The 23071-nt window shown below is 41.5% G+C and overlaps 2 protein-coding genes across 2 annotated transcripts; one reads left to right on the top strand and one right to left on the bottom strand.

Annotated features, from left to right (window-relative positions):
* The first annotated feature begins 768 nt into the window (after nucleotides 1–768).
* LOC134799979 (splicing factor ESS-2 homolog) lies at nucleotides 769–7677 on the top strand. Its single transcript, XM_063772410.1, has 8 exons — nucleotides 769–1066; nucleotides 1896–2049; nucleotides 3621–3808; nucleotides 4191–4316; nucleotides 4765–4938; nucleotides 5953–6125; nucleotides 6229–6357; nucleotides 7109–7677. The coding sequence occupies exons 1-8, from the start codon at nucleotides 908–910 to the stop codon at nucleotides 7389–7391; spliced, it is 1386 nt and encodes a 461-aa protein (XP_063628480.1). The 5' UTR covers nucleotides 769–907; the 3' UTR covers nucleotides 7392–7677.
* A 5131-nt stretch (nucleotides 7678–12808) lies between these two features.
* LOC134799980 (uncharacterized) lies at nucleotides 12809–22666 on the bottom strand. Its single transcript, XM_063772411.1, has 6 exons — nucleotides 22507–22666; nucleotides 20640–20760; nucleotides 18320–18526; nucleotides 17440–17676; nucleotides 16770–17056; nucleotides 12809–13504 (listed from the first exon to the last, which is right to left on the bottom strand). The coding sequence occupies exons 1-6, from the start codon at nucleotides 22517–22519 to the stop codon at nucleotides 13101–13103; spliced, it is 1269 nt and encodes a 422-aa protein (XP_063628481.1). The 5' UTR covers nucleotides 22520–22666; the 3' UTR covers nucleotides 12809–13100.
* Nucleotides 22667–23071: the final 405 nt, after the last annotated feature.

Consider the following 23071-nt stretch of genomic DNA (forward strand, 5'->3'; position numbering starts at 1 on the left):
GCCGGCCGGTAAAGGCAAGCACAGAGGCGAGGGCCAGATATAAGGGCCCTCTAGGATAGGGGACCGCGGTGTCGTTTAGTTTCCGATTCGCCGGATTCTTGTTTCGCCGGTTTTCCTAAAGTACGCGAACAAACTACGCGAGTCCGAGTTTACGAGAATCCGAGACAAAAGTCGGGATGCGTACGGAGTACAGGATGTGTGGCCAAGCCAAGCCCTAAAATGATGTACTACTTCATTAAAACTTTGCTTACCTGTGTATTTATCTTCCTTAAAATGCAGCATATAAAATAGGGCTTTATCATTTGCCTTAGTTTTTAATGCCCGAAGCTTATTCCCACCGATTTCTGCATATCGGCTCCTTGGGAAATAAGTGAAGTCCTATATTTCCACAATTTGTCGCACACCCTAGAAGTATTTTGGAATAAAATTAGAATGTTATAAGGGCGGACCCGGCGGAACACTTCAAGACTCGTTAAATCGTTTTGCTGTCAGTGTCACTGACACTCCTCGCTCCTATTCCATTTCGCGTGTAGTGTACTAAAATCAAACTAAAATGTACTAAGAGCAGAATCATTAGGAAATAGTTCGTTCTAATACAGTGACGAGTATTGTGTATTTTTGACTTTAGTACATGTACTACACAACAAATGATTTATGAAATTTATTCTCACCGAAGACAAGGCAGTATGGCTTTTGGTCTTAGCCTGTCCAGAAGGACGAATAAGAAAAAACATGCCTTGATGTCAATGTCAAAAAATACATGAAAAATACCAACAATGCTGCTATTAATTTAGAATTAATTCTTAACATTACAGTATTGCATTAATATATTTAAATAAAACAAAAAATTGTTATTTATGTGTGTTGCCAAAATTCCTTTAATAAGGAGTGAATTCATGCAATCGTCATGGCAGAAGAACCAGCTGTATCAAGACCAGGCGAAGCAGCGCTTAAAAACATGCAGCTGTTGAAAAAAGAAAGCAGTGTCTTCAAAATTCCTAAAGTGCCCGAAAAAAGAACTGAAAAGAAACGAGCAACGGTTCTAGATGAAGAAGTGTATGTAGAGGTTAGAAAAATTATCAATTGCGTTTTTTTGTATTTAAATTTAAACCCTGTTTAAACCCCACAAAGGAAATTTAGGATTTTGGGTCTTTCACATGACTCATGTGCCCGCATAATAAAATAACCGTATTTTACTAAAATAGTGAAATTCGGGCATACATAATGAAACACTGTGATGTTTACTAATTCCTAAGAAAACCCCTTAAGTCTCAGGGACGCTATATCAGGTCAGCAATCATAATCAAAATTCATGTTTAGATTTAAAACCTCGAGGCAAATTTAGATTCCTATACTAAAGGAGTTTTTGTTTATTTTGGGAATCAGAAACTTGGAATAATATTGGCACAGTCTATAAAACAATACAGTTGCTCGACAAAGCTATCTAGACAGGGCAATCATGCAGGGTGCCGCATGCTCCCGAGCTGCATACATTCACCATTGTTAGTAGCTTGGTACATGTCAAAGTCGTCACTATATACTTTTTACACTGTGATATAGGTGATTCTTGGCAACCATAGAGAAGCCATGCAAACGGTGCCATTCTGCTACACTTTGTAGTATTACTATAATTACCAGGCTTCATGGTTTAGCCCATTAATGGACTGGTAGAGAATGCCTTAAGGCAGCGGTCGGCAACAGGCGGCCCGCATGCAGCCTCTCACATGCTGATAAAGTCATAAATATTAACAAAGTGCGGCCCACATCAACTTCGATAACTACTATGTGGCCCTTGGCTGCAAAAAGGTTGCCGACCGCTGCCTTAAGGCATTGAATCCACCAATTGTCCTATAAAATATTGTGCAATAAATAAATAAATGTATGTTATATTTTAGGGCATAGCGAAGATAATCCAAAGAGACTTCTTCCCGGACCTGGAGAAGCTGAAAGCTCAGAATGAGTACCTGGAAGCCTCGGAGAACAAGGACTATACACGACTGCGGGAGCTCACACGCAAGTACAGTGGACAGAGGCCGCCCACTGAACCTTGTAAGTATATGTATTTTCAGCAAGTGATGTGAATTATTACACACATACACATAGCTACATTGATATATCTAATATTAGCCAAAACTTTACATTTAATTCCCTAATGTTGAAGAGATTCTTTTAGTCTATATCTTGTAGTTTGCAGTTAGCTGTTGAGCTTGCTGGTAGTAGGATAGATAGTAGTTCACTAATTGCCGTCTGTTGAGATAGATAGAGAAAACCTCTTGAGAAGAAGGGGGTGGCCATTCATTACACGTTTTTGAGGATTTTTTGCGCCGGGGACGGAATCTTTAATCTAGACACAAAATTTTGCCTGAAATAATTTATGTTATATTTGCCAAAACCCCCTCTCTCCACGTGAGATTTAGGATGCCCTCCCTTCCTGACTCCTGATTTAGGATGCCCTCGCGTAATTAATGGAGCCCCCCTCTCCCCCCCTCCCCCCCCCCCTCCCCCAACTAAATTGGTTGAAAATTATATTTTGGAATTAAACATTCAGGATAAGCAATATTATCACTGTGCAATGTGCTGCTCGCACCTGTTAGTACTTGAGGAAGGAGACCTAGGCTCTCCGAAACATGTCGCGCGAGTGACTTAAAATACTTGTCTGAACCGTAAAATTATTTTAATTGGAGATGGGCCGAATATTCGGTATACGGCATATTTTTCAATGTTCGTATTCCAATCATCGGCCGAATAGTTCGGTTCGGACTGCCGAATATTTACCGAATAAACAAATTCTTTATTAAGGGCTTCAGCTAGCTGGCACCATAGTCTAATAAAACATGGTCTTCCATTCCCAGAGTGACACGGGGCTACGTCACAACAACATGGCCGCTATATATAGCGCTATCGCATATTATCATATAGCGCTGTCGCATGATGACGTAAGCCCGTGTCAGTTAGGTGACCTAGAAAAGACGGGAATGGAGTACCAGGCGGAGTATATTATTATACCATGGCTGGCACGGGTGCACTTCGCGGTCAGGCATGAGACGTTTCCGTTTCTTTTCATAAACATTCCCGGCCGGTCCAAAGGGGAAGGGTCAAAAACACGTGCGGAGTGCAGATCGTGGACCTGTATGAACTTGTTTTCAGCGTTTTAGACAGTTTAAAGGCCTGGCCAAACACACAGCGCGACGCAGCGCCGCGTGATGCCGACGCAATGCCTGTTCAAACAGGGCGCGCGCGGATCGCGCCGGCCTCACGCTCTCAACACGCCCTCATCGCGCGCGAACGCGGCGCACCGCTCGCTGCCTAACGTCCGATCCGACTGATGTGACCCAGCGCGACGCGGCGGGACGCGGCAAGGGGCCGCGCGGCGCGGGGCGCGACCTAAGCGGGGCGTGATACCGGCGGGACGCAGTCTGTTTGACGTCGGTAACCTGTTAGCATGTGGTGGCAAACACACAGCGCGACCGCGGCGCTGCGTCGCGCTGTGTGTTTGGCCAGGCCTTTAGCCCAACCGAATATTCGTGTTGGGCAAAGTCCATATTCGGCCCATCTCTAATTTTAATGTTTATCAAATAATCTCCAGTTTTACTCAGTCAGAACAATAATGCCTTTTTCAGACAACTCCCCAGCCACGTTTGACACCCCTGACATAAACCACCAGCGCTCTCCGCCCAGAGAACAAAGCGTTGAACGCGCGCCAGAAAAGCCGAGGGATGTCACCGACAAGCACTCGCTGGATTCCTTCCTCGCGGCGCACACTAGCGAGGACAATGCCAGCTACGACCGCGTTATAGCGTTAGAACAGGTAAATATTTCAGTTATTAGCCGGGTCCACACAGAGCTAGCATACGCGCGAGGCAATTTCCTCGCGCACAAAACGGCCAGTGTAGACGTCACTCGCGCGCGCCGCCTCGGCCGCGGCACGTCTACACTGGCCGTGGTCTCCGTTTCAGCTTGAGCAAAAATGCTTTCATATGTGTGGGTGTGGCTGTTTTCCTCTACAGGTTGCAGTTCTCGAACGATTCTTGTGAAATTTTGTGAGCAAGTTCGATAGGTAATAATTATATTTATATTCTATAAGGATTGGACTTTAGCTAATCTAATTCATGCAAAATATGTTTCGCGATGTTAATCATAATATGTTTGTTTAAAAAAAACTGATCCTAATGGAATACTGTTTCCCACAGAAGAAGAAGGCAGCAAAGCTAGGCCCGGCGCTGGCGGCCGAGGCCGAGTCCCGAGAGAAGGCGGACTCCGCGCTCGCGCTACCGTCCGTCGAGCAGCAGGCCGACCAGACCGAGCGCCCCCTGGAGGTAATTATTTATGGTAGAGTCTGTGCGGGAAGAGAAGAGTCGTGGAGTGTATGTGGTTCAATACATCCCACGACTCTTCTCTTTCCGCACAGACTCTATATGACATAGTTAGAAAATTTACGAATCTGGCCATAGAAGAGCATTTCTCAAAAAGTTTGTACATGTGGTGGAAGTTGTTCAGCTTCATGTACTAAAGTACATGAAGCCAGCATACCTTTTTTTATAGAAATCTAAGATGTGATCGAAATGTACAAACTTTTTGAGAAATGCTCAGAAAGGTTACACTATGAAATTTTGAAGCATTTATTTACTCTCTTTTCACCCCAAAATAACTTCTAATTCTAACCCGATCACGATTATGAAAAAACTGTAGGTCGATGTTTTATTACTTTTTAAGCGTAGTAAAAGCCTTTGCATTATAAATATTAAAATTTGTAAATATTTCCAGTTGGACACGTGGCGCTACACGGCCCGCAACTACATAATGTACGTGCCCGACGGCGCCTCGTCGCAGCGGCCGCCGCCGAAACCCTCCCTGCGGCGCCACAACACGCGCCTGCGCGCCATGCCCTTCGACCACGCCAAGAGCAAGGCGGACATCTCCGCGCTCGCCCGCGACCAGGTATATAACCCTATACATTGACCAGGAATCCTCTAGACCGAGTTTAGAGCAATTATTTCATGCAATCGATGATGCCAAAAATGCGGGGGTGCGCGGGACGAGGTGAGCGAAATCCCGTGCCGTGATTGGTCCGTTCAAAGACACGGACGTCACACAAAGACACTTTCGACTCGAACATGGAGTAAAATTACCGTATGCGTGGCAGAGGGGGTAGCGCGACTATGCTAAGTCTGGAGGATGTTTTGTCTGTGGCCCTGTGCCATCGCCACTGTTAACTGTTCATCGGTGGACCTTATGCCTTTTGTAATAAGGTCCACCGATGTACAGTTAAGAGTGTTGCTGTTTGTACCACGACACGGAATCATTATACCTAGAGGGCATGTAGATTTCCTGCCTCACTGAGTTACCTAATCTGTGGAATTAATTGTAGCCCACAGTATTTCTGGCTGCAATTGATGTCAACGCAAAATCGTGATTAAGACGCCAAAGACGGCATTTGACGTCGATCGTTTTTTGATGAAAATCCACTGAAAACACCCCACTTTTAGATTGGCATTATTTATTCACAAAACTAAATTTTACCCCCGTGGCGTCAGTGGCACGGCAAATGGATGCGCCGTTTGGCGTTCAAAAGGTTAAAAACTTTCAACAAAAGAGTCAGCAACACACTTGCGTCCTTGCGTTGCAGGTGTCTACGGGTGACGGTAATTGCTTACCATCAGGCGATTCATTCGCTCGTTTGCTTTCTATGTAATAAAAAAACCCGGCTAAGTCGGACTCGTCTACCGAGGCTTCCGTACTTTTTAGTATTTGTTATTATAGCGGCAACAGAAATACATCATCTGTGAAAATTTCAACTGTCTAGCTATCACGGTTCATGAGATACAGCCTGGTGGAAGATAGACGGACGGACAGACAGACAGTGGAATCTTAGTTAGTAATAGGGTCCCGTTTTTACCTTTTGGGTACGGAACCCTAAAAAACTACCTTAACCTACATTGTGTTTATTTTCAGGACGCGACCGCCTTCGGCAAGATCGGCGTCGACGGGGCGGCGCAGGAGCACTCGCTGCTGCCGCCGCCGTCGCCGTCGCCCGGCGCCGGGCCCGACGCGTCGCCGCTCATGACGTGGGGCTCCATCGAGGGCACGCCCTTCCGCCTCGACGGCGGCGACACGCCGCTCCCGCAGTCAGTATATAACACGTTATATACCAAACAATATGAGGGTGTTGGAAATTACGAAGATAAACCGTAGGTGACGTAATTTTGTTAATAATATTGTTGTTTGCAGCGTCGGGTGTGGTGCGGCGTACCGCATGCTGGAGTCGGGCTCGCGTGAGCGGCTGGCGCTGCAGCTGGCCGAGCGCGCCGCGCGCCGCCGCCGCCCCACCACGCCGCGTGTAGCGCCGCCTACGCCCAGGTATACAACACTCTTTGGCCCGAAGTCAGTGCACAAGAGGGGGTTGTGCACAAATCACGCGAGGTGTTTTCGGTTACCTTTTCTCCTCCCTTCTCCCCATGGTGATATTTGGTGAGGTTTTTGGTTACCTCCTTTTTTTTTTCTATCCGACCAGTCAAGGCCACGCGCTCCAAAATTTAGCTAGTTTGAAGATGAATGTTTAACGAATCCGAGAAAAAGTATCTACTCATGTGGTACGTAATTTTTCTTAGTTACGTTCACTGTAGAAAAATACATGTGAAGTCTCCTTATACCCCCCCTCCCCCAACGTGATCTATCGTAATTTTTTCGTGACCTCCCACCCCCGGTATCGAACCTCGCGTGATTTGTGCACAAGCCCAGAGTTGAAAGGCACGCAGTGGCGTAATCGAATCGTTTTTAACAACATTTATCAAGTTTTTACTAGGTTTTTTCTGGACTTAACAGTTTGCTAACCTGCACCGAGCAATATTGAAACTACGAGTAGATGAGAGAATATGGTTAACTTAATCTAGGGAACGTACCCAGCCTACGTGACCAGTGTAGTGGAAAGTAGGAAAGACTTCAACGTACCACGCTTTGTAAAAGGGAGAGACGGGGTCTTAGTTTTTCGTCACGTAGTCAATATGCTCTATGGAAATCTAGTGCCTTTTCGAGCTTTGGATCACGTAGTATGTGTAAGTTCTCTAACCCCTGCAGTACATTTCCACAGACAACTAACAGACCTTTACAGTTTCAGATCAAACACGGAGCGCCTGGCCAGCATGTCGCCGGCGGCGCGGCGCCTCGCCACCAAGCACCTGCTGTCGCCGCGCCTCAAGCTCACCCCCAAGGGCGTCGGCGTGCACCACCACACGCCCAAGCCCACCCCCTCCCCCCTCCCCCGCCGCAGCCCCCGCACCCCGCTGGTCCAACCGGCCGCCGGTCAAGCCCAGACCGACAACCTGACGGATAACCTGCTACAGATTAATTTAGAAAAAAGATCGAGATTAAAAGCGAAGGATTTTTTCAAGTAGCAAAGGACCGGCATTCTCGGAGACCAGGATGGATATGTGACAGTGTGTTTTTAAGTCGAAGTGTTATAAAGTGACGTTTATTTTATCAAGTGGATAACGCCATCGTAAGCCTGCATTGCGGTTGATTGTACCGAGTTAGTTCGAGTTACAATAGTACGGGATTACGGGACATTAGATTTATTCATCGCGGTAGATCGGGGTGTCGGTGTGATACATCAAACGGATGGAACGGTAACGTATATAACCTTTAACAACTTAAATATATAAAAATTGTGTACACGATTGAGTATAAGATTTGTACATTATGTTGATTATGTATAAAAGATTGTGGCTTTTACTTAATATTTATATGATCTTTACTTTTTATAATAAATATTAAATAACTTTAATACTAAAATAAAGTGTCTAAATCACAAAGTTTACAAAAGTCAGTCCGAGTCAGTACACCCATAAGAACTACTGTGCCGAGTGCGTATTACCCTAGACATGTATTTGTCACTTTACATTTTAAAAAATTGCCAGGTTTATAACAAACAGACAAATGTAATAAAGAGCAGTTTTAATACTTACTTGAGAAGTTTTTGAGTATTAACTAAACTATATCATTGAAAAGAATACTGACCGGTAAGTAAATAACTCAGCACAAGAAAATTATGAAGAAATGAAAAAAATATTACACTGATGGTCCCAACATTTTATTACAACTTCGATAAAATCTAAAGTTACATGATATTGTGCTTATAATAAATTAAATTGCTAATATTGCTATTCAATATTATAAAAATATATTGAAAAAGTCTGTGGTTAAGCCGATTCATAAAAAGGGCGATAAAACTAATATGGGAAATTACAGACCAATAACCTTAATTTCAGTTTTCTCCAAAATATATGAAAAAGTAATGTTTAGTAGATTAATAAGTTTCCTTGATAAATATAATATAATATCCGATCACCAACATGGTTTTCGTAAATCTAAATGTACTTCCTTAGCCACATTTAAACTGGTAAAAAATGTTCTAGATGCAGTAGATAATAAGATTCCGGTAACTGTATTATTATTAGATATGAGTAAAGCTTTCGATTTTGTATGTCATAAACGATTATTAGTAAAGTTATACAAATATGGTATACGTGGTCCTGCTCTTGAATGGATAAAAATGTATATAAGTGATAGAACCCAATGTGTAGAGACCATAAAATACTGTCCAGTAACTAAGTCTCTAAATAGTTATAGATCAACTTTCGTCAATAATCATTATGGAGTACCTCAAGGCAGTATTCTGGGTCCCCTGCTATTCATTATTTATATAAATGATATGCCCAAAAGCCTTCCACATAATAGTCTATTATTCGCAGATGACACATCAATAATTGTGAAATGTACAGATCTTTTAACTTATAATGATGACCTTAACAGAACACTTGCTCTTACAATTAAATGGTTAGATAGAAATAATTTGAAAATAAATCTGGAGAAAACTAATTACATTCAATTTCATACACATAAAGGCAATTCACAACAGCTAAACATACAATATGACAATATATCTATAAAAGAAGTAGAACATGCACGATTTCTAGGTATTCTTATTGATAATCAATTCAACTGGAGGGAACATATAGATAAACTATGTTCCAAGGTAAATAGCTTTGTTTTTGCCTTAAAAAGGGTGAGTCAAACTGTTTCTATTCCAGCAGCGTTAATAGCATATAATGGTTATGTAAATTCTATTTTAAGGTATGGCGTAGTAATCTGGGGAAACTGCACAGACAAACATAATGTCTTTATTGTTCAAAAACGCTGTATTAGAGCCATTTTTTCGATTAGTCCGACTGACAATGAGTCATGCCGTCCATATTTTATACAAAATAAAATTCTTACTTTCCCCTGTGTCTATATCTATGAAGTTTCAGTTTTTGTTCACAAATATAAATATTTGTTCACAGAAAATATATCATTGGGTACTCGTGTAGTAAGACCTAAATACAGACACAGGTTACCTAGGCCATATGTTAATTTGTCGCTCACTGCTAAAAATGCGTATATTATGTGTATCACAATTTACAACAAATTACCTAATCGTTTTAAAGACATGGAACTTGAGCATTTCAAAACAAATATAAAAATTTGGCTTATAGAAAAATGTTTTTACTGTATAAATGATTATTTAAGCTTATCATGAGTGTTCCTAATATGTAACTAAATATGTATACTGTAAATGTATGTACACCTGAAAAGGTAAAGTTTCGGTGTAACTAAATATGTAATTGTATATTCCACCTACAATGTAACCTGATTCTTACATACAATAAAAAACTTGAACTTGAACTTAACATCGTCAACCCATCATCATAATGATAATGGTTATTCTACTTAGCAGCACAATTTCAACAAGCCCTCGAACTTGGTTCTCTCCCACCTTCCTTAACAACTGGTGTCACCTTCCTGCTCTATAAGTCCGGTAGTACCACGGAAGCGAAGAACTACAGACCCATCACATGCTTGCCTACACTCTACAAGCTCCTTACATCCATTTTGAGAGCAAAAATCAACGCGCACATTGTCGCAAACAATATTTTGGCCTCTGCTCAAAATGGATGTAGGGTTGGGTCCCGTGGTACTAAAGAGCTCCTCCTCATAGACATGACCATCTGCCAACAAATCCGGCGGACCAAGGGGGCCCTCTCAGCCGCTTGGATTGACTACAAGAAGGCCTATGATTCGGTGCCTCATTCATGGCTGGGGAGGGTCTTAGAGCTGTACAAAGTTGATGCAGCTTTGAGAGCCTTCCTAAGCGCGTGTATGGGGCAGTGGACCACAGTCCTTCGTCAACCAGGAGGCGGGGATGACCGACCTGGCCCACAGGATTTTATAAGGATTGAGCGAGGAATATTTCAGGGCGACAGTCTGAGTCCGCTATGGTTCTGCCTAGCTCTGAATCCCCTCAGCACCTTGCTGAAGGATTTGGGACTAGGTTGCCGGCTTCGGAGAGAGGGTGAAGTTATTTCTCACCTTCTGTACATGGATGACCTCAAATTATTTGCACCAAATACCCAAGGCTTGTTGGAGCTACTGAAAACCACCGAAGTCTTCAGTAGTGCCATCAACATGGAGTTTGGTGTCGATAAATGTGCGGTTATGCATGTACAGCGGGGGAAGGTTGTAAATTCAACAAATTTACAACTTTCTGAGACAATGTCTTTCAGGTCTATCTCTGAATCAGAGACCTATAAATCGCTTCGGCCGCGTACGCAACCGGAGCTTCGTAACCAGTTGCGATCGAAGACTTTTTCGGTCTTGTACGAAACCAGTTGCGATCAAATACTTTTTCTTCTCATACGTAACTAGTTACGATCGAACACTTTTCGTTTTTGTACGAAACCTCTCGACCGTTCATAGGTGCCCGCAAAGACCTTCCTTAATATAAAGTACTGTACACGTTATACACGTAGGTACTGGTACACAGGTCAGTTAAGTGGTAAGGTAGACGTATTTCTGTTAGGAGTACGGCTCCGTCCTACACGCCACGTACTATCCACGTACCCCTAGAGAGCAATTCCGAAAACGGAGGCGCGGAGGGAGGGCAGCCCTCGCCCGCCGTGACAATCTGCGGAGCGGAGTATAGTGAGCGTGATTTGTCACGGCGGGCGAAGGCTGCCCTACGTGTATAACGTGTACAGTACTTTATATTAAGGAAGGTCTTTGCTGGTACCTATGAACGGTCGAGAGGTTTCGTACAAAAACGAAAAGTGTTCGATCGTAACTAGTTACGTATGAGAAGAAAAAGTATTTGATCGCAACTGGTTTCGTACAAGACCGAAAAAGTCTTCGATCGCAACTGGTTACGAAGCTCCGGTTGCGTACGCGGCCGAAGCGCTATAAATACCTTGGTATGTCACAGTCGTTGGGTATTGAGGACGAGGGTATTAGACGGTCGGTGAAGGAGCGCTTTTTCAGTCGGCTCACAAAAGTCCTTAACAGTCTTTTGTCAGGAGGCAACAAAGTGCGCGCCTTCAACGCCTGGGTAATGCCTCTTCTCACATACTCCTTTGGCATACTAAGGTGGACTCAGACCGAGCTGGACGCCCTGGATCGGAGGGTCCGGTCACTGCTCACCACACATCGCATGCTACACCCACGCTCGTCAGTTATGAGATTGTACATCCCACGGAAGTGTGGAGGCCGAGGCTTCCTAAACGCCAAGGATCTCCACAACCGCGAGGTGTACAATCTCAGGAATTATTTCCTTAACAACGAGTGTGGGATGCATCGTGATGTGGTGGCAGTAGACAGGAACCTCACGCCGCTCTCCTTGGCAAACGAGAACTGGCGCAAACCTGTGGTACTAAGTACTGCGGATCGCAAGGCGGCATGGGAGAGTAAGGCGCTACACGGGCGGTTCTACAAGGCCCTCACGGGACCCGATGTGGACCTGCTCGCGTCGGTGAACTGGTTACGATTCGGGGACCTCTTCGGAGAAACCGAGGGTTTTGCCTGTGCAATTGCGGACGAAGTGATGATGACGAACAACTATCGGAAATATATCCTGAAGGACGGTACGGTCGACATTTGTCGGGCATGCCGCCGTCCCGGAGAGTCACTCAGGCATATCATTTCCGGTTGTTCTCATCTTGCTAACGGTGAGTACTTGCACAGACATAATCTCGTAGCCAGGATTATTCACCAGCAACTTGCTCTTCTATACGGCCTTGTGGACCGCGAAGTACCGTACTACAAGTACTTACCTGCGCCTGTTCTCGAGAATGGTCGTGCCACGCTCTATTGGGATCGATCTATCATCACTGACAGGACTATTGTCGCCAATAAGCCTGACATCGTGCTGATAGACCGATCGCAGCGCCGGGCCGTGCTCGCCGACGTCACCATCCCCCATGATGAGAATCTCGTGAAGGCCGAGAAGGACAAGTCCAGCAAGTACCTAGACTTAGCTCACGAGATTACCGCCATGTGGGATGTTGACTCGACGATCATTGTTCCGATAGTTGTGTCAGCGAACGGTCTCATAGCGAAGAGTCTCGACCAACACCTAGAGAGACTCTCGCTGGGTGGTTGGATCAAGGGTCAGATGCAGAAGGCGGTAATATTGGACACGGCGCGTATAGTACGTCGGTTCCTCACTCTGCGGCCCTGACCACCGGCAGCTTGGGCCAAGCTCCGCTGCCGGCGGCACCCTAGGTTAGGTTTTTTATAATGTGTTTATATGTATTTTTTATTGTTTTGTAAGTGTTTTTATATTTTACTTTTATATTCATATTATAACAAACCTAACTTAAGACGAAAAATAAATAAAGAGAATAATAATGGTTATTCCTAATTAGTAATTACAAAATAAATAAATACATGATAATTTTCAATAACCGACTTTAGCCCATCATTCGGGGTTCTAAAATTAATTATTATACATGATACATGTAAACATTAAAATCTGTCAACCACAAAGTTCTATTTTAAAACAAATATAAACAAAATAAAATTATTATTTTTAAGTCGGTTAAAGTATAATAATTGGCATTATAAATTGCTCTTATAAGGATATGTTACAACAGTCAAAATAGTATTTAATTATTTTATATTGGCAATAACATGCTTCGTCGAGTCACCCTGCACCACTTAAACTACGATTGTTCAAGCGTAAGACAAGATTCAATAATTTATGGTAATTTACATCAAATTTAAAAACCATAAATTCACCAAAATGCGCCTAAAATTATTCTAAACCACGTTTCCGGAGGCTTCGGTTTGTTGTACTCCGTATTAGGCTTCGGCTTCGTATCATCCATAGGATCCTCCTTAAACATGTTAACGAAAGAATTCCTTATTCCGAACTTGAAGAACGCCAGATACGGGCAGTACTTCATCAACCAGAGGCTGTGGAAATAGTTGAGTTTGAAGTAGATGCGGCCCAGAAAAGTGGTGTGGAAGAACATGATGAGATTGCCGAAGTTCAAATTGTATTTGGACCAGAAAGGGAGGGAGCTGTATTCTGGGGCCTGGTCGATGGTCTCGTAGTCGCGCAGGTGCAGCAGGCGCGGCGCACGCGTCGGCAGCCCCTCCACGGCCGGCGCCGAGATCAGCTCACGAGAGTCCACGCCTGCGACAATCAAATAGGTACTTTAATTAACAAATCATTTTGAAATTGCTACAGTTTGCTATGATACCTGTATTTCGCTATGGGTTAGATATCTCCGTACAGTCAACTGTAAAAATATGTTGTAGCCAACATAAGAGCCACCCATATTTTTACAGTTGATTGTACATACAAAGTATCAGATTGCAAGTAAATTCTAAAGAAAATTCATTGTGATACCTAGGTCTATTTATTTTACTTTAATTACAATAATTGCAAATATTGTTAGGTAATAATAATGTGTTTTTTTTTCTCAAAAGTTATAGGAAATCGGCATTTCGTCAGGTGACAAGCTAAACTCGCACTAATTACCCCCACAAGGGAACCATATTAGTACTCAAATAAGGTTGATGTTTGTTTAATTATGTTTTTAGTTTACTGAGTTTTGCTTCTCACCTGACGATTTGATATAGGAGCGAAACTGTTCTTTTCATTATTTACCTTTTGTTAGTTTAAATATGTATACCCATGTACAGTAAGCTGCAGAGTTAACTGACCCTCCCTTCATATACACTTGTTTGCAGGGGGCTCAGTTATCTCTGCAGCTTGCTGTACCTACCCCAAGTAGCACAGATTAGCTGTATAGCAGTCGCATAATGAAGTACGAATACGCTTGAAGCTGGAATATAAGAGCTGCATAAGAGCTGTTTAAGCGTCTTTTCAGCTTTTATAACTCTTAAATGGGCACAAATTAGGCAGCCTTAAGTTCACATAGCTACTTAAGAGCGTTGTAGCAGCAATTTAACGGAATTATAAGGGGTAACAGGAGTTATAAGAGGTGTATATTGATTGGGTAAGAGACCACCAGTTACCCTATATTCAGCTAATATGTCACATGTGCGCCCTAATACCGGGAAAGATTGACGTTGGGCTGAATAAAAGATAATTAATAACATACTTTTACACCTCTGCCTTAAAAATCAGCTATTATATTTAGTATAGTGACGACGAACGCAGAGGTGAACATATTTATATTGAAGCAAAAACGTTAAGCGCAACGACACCATAAGTCATTTTGTTAAAGTGTTTAGTTAAATGTTTGTACATGATCTTTTATATATTAATGCGAGAAAGATGTTTGGGAATGCAAGTTTATTGACATTATATATATACATTATCTAAGAAAATTTCAGTGCGCCACGAAAATAATCAGTATTTATTTAAATGAATGATATAAATAAGCTATGTGTAAAAACTATTTCAGTGGTTTGGACAGAATTATGAGAAAAAAAGTTAATAATACGTCATAGGAAGTACTAAACTAATGATTTAGGTTAAGAACTCAGGCACAAAACCTTATTGTTACCCTTAAAAGTTGAAAAAGCAATTTCAATTTTGTAGGTTATATTCAATAAAATGGCGGTCAATGTTAAAAAGCAACGTGAACCGTTAAAATTCTTATATGCAGCATACGACTGTTATATATCTGATAAAGATACTTAAGTGAACCACTATAAAGTCCAAGTCGTTATTTCGATACACTAGTGAACCTCTAAACAGTTAAAAGGCATCTTGTGAACGTTTTAACAGCCGCTATGCAGACAGTCCCAATGGTAGTATAATAGGCTGCTTAGCGGTAAACATGTTCAGCGCTAAGCCGTATTATGCGCCACATGTGTTCGATTATACGTCTATTGGTTTCATAATAGTTCACTCGTTCTCCCTTATAATAAGTCAGCGAAATAAAAGCTGCTTTAGCGGTAAACATGTTCAGCGATAAGCTGTATTATGCGCCCCATGTGTTCCATTATACGTCTATTGCCTTCATAATAGTTCATTCGTGCTTCCTCAAAAAGTCAGAATAATAAAAGCTGCTTAGGGGCTATTCATAAATTACGTCATTTCAAATTAGGGGGGGGGGGTCTGGACATCGGATGACGGTAGCATGAAGTAGGAGGAAATGGGGTCATTTGAAGCATGATTTTTGGATGATTATAGGGGGGGGGGGGGTCAAAAATCGTCAAAAATCGATGACGTAATTTATGGACAGCCCCTTAGCGGTAAACACGTTCAGCGATAAGCTGTATTATGCGCCCCATGTGTTCCATTTATACGTCTATTGGCTCCATATTAGTTCACTCGTGCTCCCTTAAAAGTTAGCGTAATAAAAGCTGCTTAGCGGTAAACATGTTCAGCGATAAGCTGTATTATGCGCCACGTGTGTTCCATTATACGTCTATTGGCTTCATAATAGTTCATTCGTGCTTCCTTAAAAAGTCAGCGTAATAAAAGCTGCTTAGCGGTAAACACGTTCAGCGATAAGCTGTATTATGCGCCACATGTGTTCCATTATACGTCTATTGGCTTCATATTAGTTCACTCGTGCTCCCTTAAAAGTCAGTGTAATAAAAGCTGTTTAGCGGTAAACACGTTCAGCGACAAGCTGCATTATGTGTCACATGTGTTCCATTATACGTCTATTAGCTTCATAATAGTTCACTTGTGCTCCCTTAATAAGTCAACGTAATAAAAGTCCACAATTACCTCCTTATACAGCACATGGCGTAATTTTATCCACTAAACAGACCTTATAACGGTTAAAGCATTTGATAACCCTTAAAGCTGTATAGGGTCGTAGCAAATATACCTTTATATCACTCTTTGCGTATTAATGGTAGTTTTCAGAGCCGTAATGCAGCTTTTAATCAGCCCTAAGCTATATAAATATCACTGAGATCTATTATACAGCCGTAAGACCACGAGTGTGCTCTTATAAGTGTCTTAATACGCACAGAGCGTTAGATAGAACTAAAAGTGAGTAGTTATAGAGCTATCTGTGCTACTTGGGACCTGACGTACCCGCTAAGCTAAAGATAAATTGGTTGATACAAGTGTTTACAATTATATTACAAGCCGGGCCAAATGAAATCTTATGTGAATGTTATAAAGGTTGAATAGTGAAAGCATATTTCATTATCTGTAGAGATAAAATATCACATTACCTCGTTAAGTACTCCCTCGTACTAAACAAGATAATTAAACAAGATATTTATATAAGTAATTCTGCGTATTATTTATTTTTTATAAATTGTTGTAGCTTTCCAAGTACTGTACCTTTTATGCCCTGAGTACAAAAATAGGTCATATTAATGATTTTAAAACTAACATGACAATGCCATATTGTATGACATTTTTGGTCCCGATGGTATACTCGTGTGGGTATAGAGCTTCGCGTTTTTTATATCTGTATAAGCTACATCCTAAAGACGGTCACAAAATTTATTCTTACCTGAATCTATCGGTTTTCCCTTGAGTTTCTCTCTAATTCTCCTCTGAAGATCAATTCTGTCGGCCTCAGTGTAGATGTACCCCGGCACGTCCGCCAGTTGCCTCACTGCGTATAAAGACGACTCGACGTTGATAGTAGGGTTGATGCACCACATGGACTCGAGCATCACTCGAGCCATGTGCTCGAAGTACTCGGGCACGTTATCCAGGCACGGAGTGTAAACCCTGTCGAGGATCGCCTGACAGACTTGCCGGGTCTCTTCCATGTTTCTGCGGCAGAGGTTGTATCTGCAAAGAAGTTTGAGAGTAAAGGACTGGACTAAACTTGCAGATAAAATCTAATTTCACTAGATGGCATTGGCTACACAATGGTATCTAACTATTGCCTATTGCTAAACGGGGCTAATCACATTCTTCACAAAATCTGTTTTTAACATACAGAAATACATGGAAGGAATATGACGTAGATTCAGTGCTTGGATCCGCTTCACCAGCTTTATACTTAGATAGTTCGTGTTTAGATCTTGTTGTTTTCCGATTCACCAAGGTAAGAACCGACAATTTCGGACTGACCTTTAAGTATTAGGTACCAGGTACATTGAGAGGCAAATAGAAGATTTAGCGGTGGCCTTGAATACAAATGTTAATTTGATTGATAATATTGTGCTCACCTATCCTGCAGCCCGATCATATGTCCAATAACAGCCCACGTGTGACAATAGGCGTCCCAGTCGAACTCCTGAGTCTGCCGCACTCCGAACTTGTCCGGCTTGAGGATGGAAAATCCAATGAAGCCAAACTGGGTGAGCGCGATGTCGCGCTGCGAGACCATGCCCAGGCCCTGCAGCTTGGCGGCGAGCCCGGCCTTCAGGTGGCGGCTGCGGACCGTGTATAGCGACTTCCAGGCCCTAAAAACAAGCATGAAAAAAAAAAGGGAATCAAAGCTGGACTAAATTAACCTATAGGTAAGTCATCAGTATTTACTTGAATTAATATTGTCAGCTGAATCATGTTACTATTGTTACTCAGAAGCCAGGCAGTACGGATCGGTTCCTAGCTAACTTTTTAAAAATGTCTTTTGTGTCAGAGGACAACAAGATCCTTTCTGGGTCACTGACCCAGTGAAGTAAGTAAATGGTAAAGATTTTCAAGAATTTTCAATCGTAAGGAAATATTTTTCGACGTCCGTGAAGCACACAGTTCTTCAACCTACTCATGGACCATAGTCGACGTTCCCGAGGCTTCATGATACAACAAGGATATACACGTTTTATCGCCCAATTATCGAACATGAGTAAGGTTAGACGGGCTACGATAAACATTGGGGCAAGAGAAACTCATACTGTTTCTTTTACCCCCAGCAAAATAAACTGTTTCTCTTAATCCACATGATATATCTTAATGGGTGATGGGTGCATTACAAGTATTACAATGTTTATTTCAGCATTATTATATATTTTTTCCACATCAACCACACATGGCAGCCACATCTATGGGGAGTTAAACTACTTTATTCTCAGGTCAGATAGAAGATGACAGTATAGTACTTACGTCGTACCCGGTTTGAGTTCACACTCAAACCAGGAGCTGGTGTGTAGAATAGTGGAGAGGTATCGCTTGTAGCTGGTGTACAGCGAGGAGGAGCGGCGCGAGCTAATGAGTATCTTGAGGATGGAGGGCACCGCCAGCACGGCCAGCAGCCCCATCATCATCGACGTCGTCAGCGAGAAGGAGTTGTCCCAGTAGAAGCGGCGGCCTCTGCAAACAATAGGTACACATATTTTTTAACCGACTTCAAAATTGCGAAGAGTTTCAATTTGTATGTTCCCGATTCCAATTTATATTTTTTGGAAAGCGTACCACAACACAAGTCATATAGTTAATTTATCAGGGGGCCGATTTTTGAAATTCGACCGCTCGATTTCATGTATTTCGTTGAATAATGTCTCCACTACTAGCAGACTACTAGGCATTTAAATTCTACTAATAGAATAGAAAACGAGTGGCCAATACCACTAGATTCCCAATTTCTATCGCTCGTATTTCAAAAATTAGCATCTCACCGGTTTCCACCGATTTCCGAGTGACGAAATCGCACGATCGAAATTCAAAAATCGCCCCCCAGGTTAGACAAGATGACTTTTCAATATACCTACGATAGAAATTATGACATAAACTGGTAAGTGAAGCCGGTTATTACTTATTATTTTATTGTTAAAAAATATTACCGTACCGTTCAAAATTGTTAATAACGGCTACTGCCAGTCTCTCTTCAACCATATTTGTAAAATCATAAAATCAAATTTATTTATTCGATGCGCTTACGTCACCTTACGTGAGAAGCCAAGTGAAAGTTTAATTAAACTGATTAGTTTTAGTACTTATAATGTATAGGTACATACATATTAAGAATATGTTTCGATACCCTACTATAATATATTATAGGGTCCATGTACCTAAACGTTACCATGTAATGATTGTAATGTAAAAGTTTACTTAGATGCAAATAAAGATCTTTATCCCTATCTCTAAATACTTGTGCGTGATGAGTATATAAGTATGTTAGTTGAGTATTATACAGGGTGGCTAAAAAATTACTGCATTCTCGTTGCCAGGGAGGTTTTGGTATTATACTGAGCAACTTTTACTATGGGACCAACACCAAAATCGCGAAAAAAAAATTTGGCTGTGTCATACATTTTGGCTGGTCCATTTTCTATGGGAGAGTAATTTTTTTTTTACGATTTCGGGGTTGGTCCCATAGTAAAAGTTGCTCAGTATAATTCCAAAACCTCCCTGGCAACGGCAATGGAGTTATTTTTTTGCCACCGTGATATTTATCGCTGAAGATTAGAAACAGTTATTAGGTACCTTACTGGTTATCTAGTGAAAGGAAAGCTTATCTTATTAAAATGAAAATAAATCCAACCTATCATAAAACACGAAATGTATGAGTGCTCATAAAACCACGACTGTACACGTAAATTTAGATCAACCAATACTGATTCAATCCAATACGGTTTTATTGTTTATTTATGTATGTATACGGAACGCGACAGTTCAAGCATACCAAGTAACTACATACCTACGTTCAGATCATTCAGAGAAAATAGCAACATGTATTGTGTTTGCTAAATATAGTTTTAAATGTGACTCGGAGCGATGACACCGGGTCTGCTGTAGGTTGACTGGGATAATATATTAAATAAGGTCAAGTGTAAAGACGCGTATCAAAAACCATAATATCAACATAATCGTACTGCATTCGTTGCACCTATACTTAATTAGTCGGCAGGAATTATATAATCGCATGGGATTATCGGTGAGCGCCTGTACCATGGTTGCAATAAAGAATTATGAATTAAGCTGAGACAACTTTTGTTTTCTGACCTTAATGAATTCTTATATTTAAGGTAGGTACAACGTTTTTAATATTTTTGACGTATCGCCTTGTAAGTATGCCATTGTTTTTGTATAGGTTATGGGCCCAGATGAGATGACCTACTGGAGCTCAAATCTTTGAAGAAGCAATAAAATTCAAAACGGGATATGCCTGCTATTTTAACAATAATTTCATCTCATCAAATCCAGGTTTGTAAAAGAAAAAAAATTAATTATTTGTTGCGATTAATAATTGATCTTCTTCTTCTTCTCCTAAGCTTTTTTTCCATCATCTGGGGTCAGTTCTCCTTGTCTGTCTTTTCCATTTTTCTCTATCCTGCGCTGTTGCTGCATCCATCTCGGTCTCTTTCAGATCTCTCTGGACCGTCGTCAGCCAGGTGGCGGCGACGCGTCGTGGTGGGTAGGCTTAACGCTACGTTTATTATAATTAATAATTGATGACGATGATGATGATTAAAGTTATACTCACTGGTTGTATTTTTTCTCGTCGAACCATTTTGGCAGCTCTAGGTCTAGTTCCTCTTGTTTGGCCGAGTCGGATGGAGTCTCGGCGGCCTCCTTGGAGAGAATCCCGTCGATAACCTCTTGAGCTGAAACAAGTTTATTTTTCTCATAATTGATTAGTCTGGAAGTCGGGTAGGTTATCTATAAAGCGGGTTAAAAGTGCGACTGTTGAACTAATAATTTTAGTTTACCTGCTGTCAACAATGATAGTTCGATTCAGAATAGATTGGACGGATGATTTCCATTTTCGATAATTATTTAACTCAATAGAGGATCCTTTTACGTGCCTGACCTACCTCAATTATTAATTTATCCAACCTCAAGACATACGTAACGATATTACGACATAAGAATTTTCTCTCCCATAGAAAATGGACCGGCCAAAATGTATGAAACAGAACAGACCAGGGGCCCGTTTCTCAAAAGCTTGTAACTTGTAATACAAGCGGATGACACTTTTTGACAGCTTTTGATAGAAAATGTCGGGATTTCGTGACAATTGTAGTGTTTCTTGTGACAATTGTCATAAACTTAGCAAGAGAAATATCTGTTTTTTTCCGATATAATAAAGTTTTTTTTTGATAAAACAATGATGGTGGCAAACAGGAATACGGCCCACCCGATGGTAAGCGGTAACCGTAGCCCATGGATGCCCGTGACGTCAGCAACAGTGATGTTTTACAATTGTCGCACCTGTCACCGTGGTGAAATTGGAGCCAGGTACTTTATTACCAATTACCAATCACTGCCTCCTTCCTACCTCCAATAATAAGTGATAATAAGCAAACAAGAATTTATATTGTCAATAACTCCGATTATGGGATTGTCGTTTATCTAAAAATAGTGGCTCCAAGATGACGTCTTGATGGTCACAACGACAACCAGGTACTTTATTACCAATTACCAATCACTGCCTCCTTCCTACCTCCAATAATAAGTGATAATAAGCAAACAAGAATTTATATTGTCAATAACTCCGATTATGGGATTGTCGTTTATCTAAAAAATAGTGGCTCCAAGATGACGTCTTGATGGTCACAACGACAACCAGGTACTTTATTACCAATCACTGCCGCCTTCCTACCTCCAATAATAAGTGATAATACAGAAGCAAACAAGAATTTATATTGTCAATAACTCTGATTATTGGATTGTCGTTTATCTAAATAAGTTTTTGGCAAAAATTTCATTTTTGGTACAAGCTTTTATCACCGACTGTACTTGTTTTTCCACAGGCAACTAATACTCATTGAGACAATTCTAAGAACCCCAAACACAATTAGGTTTCGTTGTTTTATCACAGAGTTCCTATGGCCACCTCCGGTTTCCATCATCAGATCAGCTCGATGACATCATAATATTGCATTGTCACCCGACTTACATACCTAAGGTATGTATGCAAAATTTCAGCTCAATCGGAAACCGGGAAGTGGATCAAATTTAACTTGCAAGATTTGATTACACACAGACAACGGTCAGGTGAAACTAAATAAAAGCTTGTAAAATAGTGGCTCCAAGATGACGTCTTGATGGTCACAACGACAACCAGGTACTTTATTACCAATCACTGCCGCCTTCCTACCTCCAATAATAAGCGATAATATAACAAACAAGTTTTAAATGAAATAATCGTGATACCTACTAACCATTTCTCAGTAAATATATACCTCAGAAATTACGTGACCCAGTAGTGGTCTAGGTAATGGAATTAACTATTATTTTCTGATGAGGCCAGTTATTGGCAATTTAGCCTACTGTTAGGCATATAGGTAGATCGCTCGCCTCGCTTTCTGGACGATTGATCGCTCAATTAAATATTTACTTTAACTTACCAGATAAATCCATAGTCGATATTCTTCTATCGTAGCCGCATAAGTTAAATTTTTACTGCACTTGTAGGCAATTGATGGTCACTAAGGCTGAGACACAAAGACATGTATATGTAAGAAAACAAAATATCATACACTACTTAAGGTCCAGTTTCCCGTTATTTATGTAACTGCGATTTTAAATGCTCTTCACAGAAAATGTGTTTGCATGGGAGCATGGGCACTCACTGTGTTATGCACTATGAATAAGTATAGCTTTAGAATAGTTGTGTCAGCGTTTTTAATTTGCGTTTATCAGGTAAGTAGTCGCTATTTCCACGGCGTTCGTGATAGCGTGGTGCGCGAGCCCGGACCGGCCGCTTACTGCCGTATCGCGGCCAAAGGAAACACCGTTATTATAACTCGCTCTCCACCAAAACACCCGTGCCAGTCACATAATGATATTGGCCCTGATCTGCAGATTTATTATTTTTATTCCGAATGAAATATGAAACATGCTGTAGATAGATGCTTTAAGTAAGTTAACCTATCATGACTACTTTGAAAAAACTCGTAGGTGTTCTGTCAA

This window comes from Cydia splendana, chromosome 19 (genome assembly GCF_910591565.1).
Source record: "Cydia splendana chromosome 19, ilCydSple1.2, whole genome shotgun sequence".
Classification (NCBI taxonomy): domain Eukaryota; kingdom Metazoa; phylum Arthropoda; class Insecta; order Lepidoptera; family Tortricidae; genus Cydia; species Cydia splendana.

Bases quoted from the DNA above. Each gene is read 5' to 3' on its own strand.
- LOC134799980 (XM_063772411.1), bottom strand. The intron at 17,677-18,319 runs GTAAGTACTATA...GCTTGTTTTTAG, and splicing joins GAACTCAAACCGGGTACGAC to GGCCTGGAAGTCGCTATACA. The intron at 13,505-16,769 runs GTAAGAATAAAT...TGATTGTCGCAG, and splicing joins GGGAAAACCGATAGATTCAG to GCGTGGACTCTCGTGAGCTG.
- LOC134799979 (XM_063772410.1), top strand. From the start codon at position 908: ATGGCAGAAGAACCAGCTGTATCAAGACCAGGCGAAGCAGCGCTTAAA. The intron at 2,050-3,620 runs GTAAGTATATGT...TGCCTTTTTCAG, and splicing joins GAGGCCGCCCACTGAACCTT to ACAACTCCCCAGCCACGTTT. The intron at 4,939-5,952 runs GTATATAACCCT...GTTTATTTTCAG, and splicing joins CCGCGCTCGCCCGCGACCAG to GACGCGACCGCCTTCGGCAA.